General features: G+C 37.3%; 1 protein-coding gene across 1 annotated transcript in view; it reads right to left on the reverse strand.

Annotated features, from left to right (window-relative positions):
• The window catches only part of LOC106868869 (uncharacterized), a 32,468-nt gene that overhangs the window by 2,523 nt on the left and 21,125 nt on the right, over positions 1–8,820 (reverse strand). The window contains exons 3-4 of the mRNA XM_014914320.2: positions 7,529–7,755; positions 1,943–5,869 (exon numbers count right to left, since the gene is read on the reverse strand). Coding sequence (XP_014769806.1) covers positions 1,943–5,869; positions 7,529–7,755 — 4,154 coding nt within the window. The remainder of the gene's footprint in view (positions 1–1,942; positions 5,870–7,528; positions 7,756–8,820) is intronic.

Below are 8,820 nucleotides of genomic sequence, written 5' to 3' on the forward strand. Positions count from 1 at the left end.
CTCATGGGAACTGCCCATATCCTACGTAAAATACTGTCTATGTGATCTCAAATTTTAAAGCAAACATAATTTTCTTATGGTTTCTTAAATATTCACTAGAACAAAACTGTACAAATCCAAATATATGGTACCCTAGGCATAACACCTACATGAGCTTCTAACTCTTGAGGTCTCTGGGTGAGACTTGGATCCAACTTGTACAAATGCAAAACAAAAGTCAAACATAAAATAATAATAATAATAATAATAATAATAATAATAATCCTTTCTACAATAGGCATAAAGCCTGAAATTTTAGGGGAGGGGGCTAGTCGATTACATCGACCTCAATGTTTTACTGGTACTTATTTCATCGATCCCGATGGACAGCTGACACATTCCCATCATACCCAGCAAAACAAGCTGTGAGTTTTCATCAAATAATAATAATAATAATAATAATAATAATAATAATAATAATAATAACAACAACAACAACGTCAACAACAACAGTAACAACGACGACGAAGAGGAGTATGGTAATGATGTAGCCGAGAGAAAATATGGAAGTTTGAGGATTTCATACTCAGGTATTTAAATTAAGAAGCGATTGCTATGTTCATAGTACGGCCGATGTGAAGTGAGTTAGTTTAACAGAGAAGCGAAAGCAAGTCACTGGTCCGACTCATTGACTACAAATTAACTGATATAATGCAATTAAAGTCTTATAGAATAGCCGTATGATGAAAGACGTTCCAGCCAAACAATAACATATATTTCTAGAGTATCTATGGTGTGTCCTATACTAAAGATATTTTTTAAGGGCGATTTCAAAAGTATTTCTCGCAGGTCAAATGATCACGTAGATTCTCACAACTGTGTCTTATCTTTACGTCAGTCGAGTGATCAATGTGATATTTTGCTTCTAGTCTTGTAGGATGGTAACTTGCAAGAATCTACGTCATCTTTTAATGTGCCTTGTCTTTTGATGTGCCAGGCGAGTAAATTATCGCACAACTAACCTATCTTACTGGATTAATCCTCTCTCTCACAATTATTAAAATTGTCACACTCGCCAAAATCTATTAACTCAAACTATAGCTTTCAGTTATCATACGGACTGGCAAATATACATGAAGACGATAGTTTATTGAGAAAGATTAATAAGACAAACATGTCCAAGTTATTCACGATACTTACTAAAAGTCAGTGTCACATTCCATTGCATTCCCCCATTTAATTGATTTTTTTAATTAATTTTAATTTCAGAGTTATCTACCTGTCTTTCATTCTCACTATTAATAATTAACCAGATTTCTTTTTCTTTACAATATAAGTCAAATTTGAATAAAGTATAACATTTTTTGTCGCTACATTCAGTTAGATCTGATTCATCAGCAAAATGATGTCCTATTTCTATTTCATCCAGTTATGAGTTGAACACAGATCTGAAAATGTAACGTTTTATCCTAACTATAACTTGATTTGTTCCTCGTTCCCCATCCGAACCAAAAAACTAGCTTTACAAGAAGATTGCTATGATTCTCGTAACATCATTATTCATGCATGATATTGAGATTATATATTAGGGTATGTTGGGAACTGAAAAGTAACATTTTCAGAGGCGCAAGCGACTTAAACAAAGTCAAATCCCTACTGGATACTGAAAGTGCGTCCTAGTTTCGGAACACGAGTAATTCATCTCTCACTCAACGTAATACTGGGCATTAACTATATTGAATAAGCAAGAGTTGGTACGCTTAAACTGGAATGTAAAGTTGTTTTGTTTTGAAACTAAAGAAGATCAAATATAGCTCAAAAGAGGAGTACATTCCTTCTTCAATGCAAACCAATCTATTTCCACTTTAAACTGTTTATTTTACTCATTTAATCATCCTTCCCCAGTCTTCTCATACTCTACTTTTTATTATATTAAATATATATTTTATGCTTGGAAACTTACCTGGAAGAAATTGAGAGTTTTCACGTAACCAATTTCAAGTCCTGGTCCAAGGGCATAGCACACGCTGTCGGGTCTTTCTTCAGTCGCAGCTATTGCTTTATGAAGAGACATAAACAGACATTCCATGCTTGGGGGAAGTAATTCATGAGTCGGCATAGAAATGCTGCTTGGTGGCCAATCACTTGAATGACTTAATTCTGATTCATTGATATACCATTGACGAAGGGAAGTGTCTGACAATGTATAATCTCCTAGAAATGAATCGTTTTGTTCTTGAACACCTCTGTTTGTAGGATAAATATTTCCTGTTTCAATGTTTCCTACCTCAAAACCGTTATGTAACATGTGTGTTTCACTAGTTTTCATCTTGTTAGTATCATAAAACTTTTCACTGCTATTCACACGATTCGCACAACAGTTACAGCCGGGACATTTAGGCAGCTCATCCAGTGCTGGTTCACCAATTGAAGCTAATTCCTCAATGTCTGCCAAAGATGATACATTCGTAGCATCTGATCTCTCAAAGTATTGGAAATACATATTTTGTTCTGCTGGGTTAGACACTGACGTAAATGTCTGGTTACCAAAACTTTCGTTGATATGTAATTCTTCTTCGGTATCAGTTAGTGGTAGTTCGTTGAGACCGTGAGGATAAGATTGGTACTGACGTGCAAAAGATCCCCTATATAAACCTGATGGTTGATTACTTGTATGACAGTCACTGTAATGGTTCTGACATAGTCCAACTTGTGGAATGTCACTCTTCCGTCTTTCTAATGTATTATCCCAATATAATCCTGATTTTTCTGAAATTTCAGACCATCTGTGTCCAGAATGAAGTTTTTCGAAAGGTGTCTGTTCACTCGTTTCAGGGGAGAAATCACTAGAATAAATGTCACTTCTATCATCCCGTTTCCGGTAGTCATAAGGAACAGTTAAATATTTCTGACGAACTGAGTCATCCACTCTGTTATATGTATTGCCATTATTCACAAGGGAGTTTTTGTCTATTTCATTAGGATTTAAAATTGCTTGCAGCAAAGCCCCATTATACAGTTCACTAGAAAGAAATTCCTCCAAATCTCCGAAGATTTCTGGTGTCATATATTTCACTGAATTTTTTTCGAAATTTTCTCGATGCATTTCCATCTCGTTAGGTTTGAACTGTTGAAAGCTGTCATATTCATTTATGTTAAAGTCATGGAGATGTTTAGCAGACGATTTTTCTACGAAGTGTTCTGTGCGTTTAAAATGGTCAGATTCTTTCTTCTGAAAGTCTGAATATTTTGTAAAAGGTGTTGTTGTAACATCACAAACGCTTTTTCTTTTCATAGTTCTCCTTTCATTAAATTCTTGAGTTCTTTGTGGGGAAGGAGATCTAGAATTTATAGCAATACCACTGTCATTGGTTTCTATTGTGAATTGACGCACTGGAACTTTGGCCGATTTTCTTAACCAGTTCTGAACATAGCATTGACTCGTATCTTCTGCTGTTCCTATATTTTCTTTTTCGTTAGGGATTGTATGTTTCTCGAGAATAATAGTGGGGACTTCTTTGTTCGAATTTGCGAGAGCATTGCTATCAACTGTACTATTCAAAGCTTCCTTTTTATCATCGACATTGTAATTATGTAACACTAATAACTTACGTTTCTTCACCGTCAGACTATTTTCACATTTGGAACTGTTTTTATTTTGACACTTGCCGTCATAATTTACTCGTAAATTGTGCTTGTTCCGCGGGTTTTTGAGGAAAATTTTAACCTCCGATTTAAAAATCTTACCTTCATCTCCCTGTCTCTCCGTTGAGGTAGAAGACGAATTAGATTTATTTGACATGTGACTGCAGTAGTGTGGATCAGAAGCAATCCTAGAATGTATTCCACAAGATGGAAGGCATCCAGAACTATTACGAAAACATTTATTTGGATTTTCTCCATTACATTTACTTTCATCATGGTGATAGAATGGACATCCAACACCTGTTTGTTTGCCATTTAATGCATCTATACATTTTTTACATCGACTCTGCTGTTGCCATATAAATGGCGGGCTTCGACAGTCTTCATGAAATGTTTCATGTGGAGACAACGAATTAGGACATTCACAGCTTGTTGAGGTATTTTTCCATCTAGGAACTTCCATGTTTTCTAAAGGAAGCCTCGGAAATGTAGGTGTATGAACGGAAAATGTTTTATTCTTCCTCAGTGATCTAGTCTTACTCTCATTCTGAAGGGAGTCAAAACCAAATGTTTCTTTCTCATCATTGTATAAACTGCAAAACGAGCATTCAAGACTTGAATTAAAGCCATCGTCTTTGATAAGTTTTTCATTCATTTGAATATTTTTGCAAAGTGGAGATATTGGTTGTTGCAATAAATATTTTCTGCTGTGATGCGATTCGTCAGAACTTGGGGAATTTATATTGTCTAACCAATTAAAGACTTCCATGGATCTTTCATTTTTTAAAGATTTCGGTGAAGTATGTTGTAAGCTTGAATTGTAGCTGAAGGATCTACGGTATCGGCCTCTGTCTGCTAAATTTATTTTACAGTGATTGTTTTCCGAAGAACAGTGTTCCTCAATATTTTCTGTTGTACGGAGGTTGCCATCTACATGAGAGAATTTAGAAGATTTTTCTGAATAAGGTGATGACCGTCTTTTCTGAGTGATAACTTTGTTAAAAGCACTGCTCGCAGAACCGATACTAATTTTGCTGACTCTCTCTGCATTCAAACACGATTGCATTCTTTCAGGAAATATCAACCCTTGTGCTGGTTCATCCGAGTCTTTTGACTCATAGTATGTCGAATCGTCTTCACTTTCAGAGGAATCTGTTTCCCTGTCATTACTGAGATATCTTGGAGACGCAGAAGGTGTGTAAAATTCGTTTGGTGAGTCTCCAGGGTTTAGTAAATAATTAGGCTGAATGTTCTCAACCGGTGTTGTACTGGTTGTATCACTTGAGGAGCTACTGTTTGTATATGTTGTGTCAGTTGATGTATTTATGCCAGGCGAACCGTCTACTACTATACTTTCTGATGAAGGATTTGAAGCTACTGATATTGATGCAAGACCACCTTGTGATGTCACTGAATTGGTATCTGCAAAGAGATGTGATGAATCACTGGATACGTCTTTGTCAGTATTGTTAACATCTGTGGAGCTCTTCGAAATATCACATATATCGTTATTTTCTTTGATTTTATTCGGCAATACAGTTCTGCGAATCACTCGTAATTTCTTCACTTTCACTTGCCTATTATTGGCCCAAAGAGCGGGTGTATCAATAGAAAGACTTTTCAGAAGCAATGCTTTTGAATTTGGATTAGATGAAATAGGATGGCTAACTATCACTCGAAACGGACTCCCATCGATATCAGTATCATGACGCTGAACACTTATATAGTGGACACCCGTTTTACGAGGTATATAACTAACCAAAGATGTACCGTTCATCGACAGTTTGTAATCGTAAGGAATTATTTCTAAGCCATTATTATCTATCTCAAATATTCCATCACTGTGATAATCAAGAATGGGATTACTAAATGACAATGTCTTAGTTTCTTGACGATTCAGATCAGTCTGTAGGTCAGTAATGGTTGATCTGAGCAATTTCTGAGGAAAACTATCTGAGGCATTCGGCCCAAGGATATTAATTTTCAAATACGTTGGAAATTTCTGCAGGCTTGAAATAGTAAACTGAGATTTTCTTCCGACCGTTGCATGTTTGTAACCAGAACCACTGATAACTAATGAGCTGCTAGAGAGATCGGTGGGATTTTCCGGGATGTCATTGCAATCATTAAAACTTATCCATTTTTGTTGCTGTGCTGTAAGTTTAATCATGTAAGCTAATCGAAATATTTTGTTCGCAGTGCTGTCATTGTTTGCTATGGCGATTTCTTCCGGTGCAATCAACGACTAAAAAATATAAAGAAATCATCGTTTAAGAGATTTGTGAAAATCATACGTTTATTAGTATATTAAAAACATCTCTATATAATTACATAACAATATCCTAACTGTTACCGCCACACGGGCTTTTTCTGCTAGAATTTATGGTGGCGTAACGATCAATTTTAAGCGCTGATTTCTTGCCCACCTGAGCTCCTTCAGGAATATCACTAAAAATCGATCTACACCCACATCCACCACATCAAAATTATGATATTATCTATGGCATTGCCTGGTCCATAATTGAAAATGGAATACCGTACACAGAAACCAATTACCATGTAATTTATTCTGATGTGAGTCTCTTAGTATGAGAATAAAGACCGTCTCTTTAATCGCTTCTCTAGCGTAATCACATTTTGGTGCCACCAGTAGTTTTCTTATTACCATAAATCACTATGTTCTAACCGAACTAATTATGCCTTCCAATTTTGTTCTAAGACTCTTTCGCTATAATACTTCCTTCATAACGCTCGTATTTCTCTTACCGCTACATTTGGCGACATTTAGGTTTTTCACGTCTTTAGCATACCCACCAGCGTGTCTCTCTCTTCTTTTTCTCATACCAGCGCGCCATCACTTCATCTCCTCCTCCAGTTTTACTGATCAACGCGAAACGCACACTTTAAAATGTCCATAACTATGTCCTATTAGAGTCTTACTCAAGATTTTTATCTTTATTTTTTTATCACTTTCCTACCATTTTTGGTCAGATATGATTTATGATAATGCTAAGCATCTGTTATGTGTCTCTGAAATCGGCTGGCCTAATACATTTCTGTCTCACTGTTAATTTCTTCTTTGTTAGAAACCGGACCTCATTTGATCTAGTTTCCATAACAATTTTCTCTAACTTTATGGCCTGGCTTATTTCTTGCAGCTGTTAACTGACGATTTTGAATTGCTAAAATTACTAATTCTCCATTGAGACCCAATCCTTTCCTCTCCATGTCCTTTTTCTCCTTATCTCCTCATACTTCTTGCTATAACTCCTCTTCAACCATTCTTACATTTCTTCCTATTGAACGTGTGTGTGTGTGTGTGTGTGTGTGTGTGTGTGTGTGTGTGTGTGTGTGTGTGTGTGTGTGTGTGTGTGTGTGTATGTGTGTGTGTGTGTGTGTGTGTGTGTATGTGCGTGTGTGTGTATGTGTGTGTGCGTGCGTGTGTGTATAAAAATATTCTGTACTGTGCTATTTGTCAGCGGATACTATGACTGTGCCTTAAGGGTCTCTGAAATTTCGTATTAATCCATACGCTTGAAATACAATTGGACCTTATCAACATAATATGCATGCTTATGGCAGCGGTGACCGATTATCCGAAACAGCTGTAAAAAATTTGTAACATCACTTATTTGTACACGCAGCTTGCCGAGTGAATACGTTCCTTACACCCATTACTATTAGTTTGATTTTTCCGCACACATACATACATACACACACACACACACACACACACACATAGCCCCTGTGTGTAGCCCCTTGTGGGTAGTAAAGAAATAACATACACACACATACATGCATACAAGCATATATATTATATCTTATCATATTATATTATATATGAGTGAGTGCATTCAATTACTAACCAGTTGTCCGATATTGTCCTCAACTCCATATTACTCACCGTAGGTATATTTAAATGGTCGTTTGCCAACTGTAGTCCCAGACGACAGTTATTGACACGGTTGTGAGGCTGTAGGAAGGTAAAGTGTGGACATAAACCCGGGCAGACGGCGTTTAGAAGAGCGCATAGGACAATTCCATCGTTCCAGCTCGTGTGGAAATTGGTCACTTGAAATTGTGGAAGAACATTCGAGATCCAAATCAGTAGATTTACCTTTCGTTGCTTTTCTGCAACATATCGACAATGGTAAAATAATGTGAACACACGGGAAACAATGTACTAACAACAATAGCAACAGAAGCAAAAACTACTACTACTACTACTACTACTACTACTACTACTACTACTACTACTAATAATAATAATAATAATAGTGGGGGAGTATCATAGCCATGTGTTGAGAGAAATTCTTTGGGGTTTGAATAATTCACCTTTGGAAAGATGGGTGTTTTGCACAACATCCTTAAACAAACCTTATTCGGGACCTTTTGAGCGGGATAAGCTACTCGACCTGAAGAAAATTCTAACTGGGCCCCACCTGCAAGGTCATGCGCTGTTTATCTTGATATGAGATCACCATGTCGCGCACATATGGTTGTGATGCATGTACCTAGTGTACCCTTATCAGACGGGTAATCATGATGGGTATAATGGGCTTCGTATATTTTACCCCAGTGTCACTTTGATGGCATGCACTGCTCTCTCACTCAGTAATAATAACAATGATTTCTTTTATTTGCCATCATGGACAGTACAAAGGCAGACATAAAGAGTGGGGGTTTACATATAATGGCATGATGAAATGAAAAGTACACACGGTATATATTAGAAGGGAAGTATACATAGTATACGACACTAGAAGAAGAGGGGAAAAAGTGATAGTGACGGGGTCCCCTGATACAGGAGGACCTCGAGGGATACTCGAGGAACCCTACCATCCAAGATCACCCTGAATACTAAGGACGAGAGCCCTCTCCAACTCCACTCTTACCATTTTCGAAACTTTCACCCACCTTCTTATACATCCACTCGAGGACAGCACCTCCTTCTCCACCCTCACTTTCCGTTTCAAGTGAAACTTGAAAACGTCGATGAGGGTTGTACCAAAGAGGAAAATTTCTGTCCTCATTCCTTTCAGTCTCGTCCACCAGACAACCTCTTTCGCCACAACCACCAGACAAAGGAAAACTGCCTTGCCTGCCCTAGTAAAGGAGGGCGGCGGAGTAATCGTCATTATGGACTCGACTAACAGACAGATCCGTCCCACAGGCCACAGCAGCTGTTCGACATAG

This window comes from Octopus bimaculoides, chromosome 9 (genome assembly GCF_001194135.2).
Source record: "Octopus bimaculoides isolate UCB-OBI-ISO-001 chromosome 9, ASM119413v2, whole genome shotgun sequence".
NCBI lineage: Eukaryota > Metazoa > Mollusca > Cephalopoda > Octopoda > Octopodidae > Octopus > Octopus bimaculoides.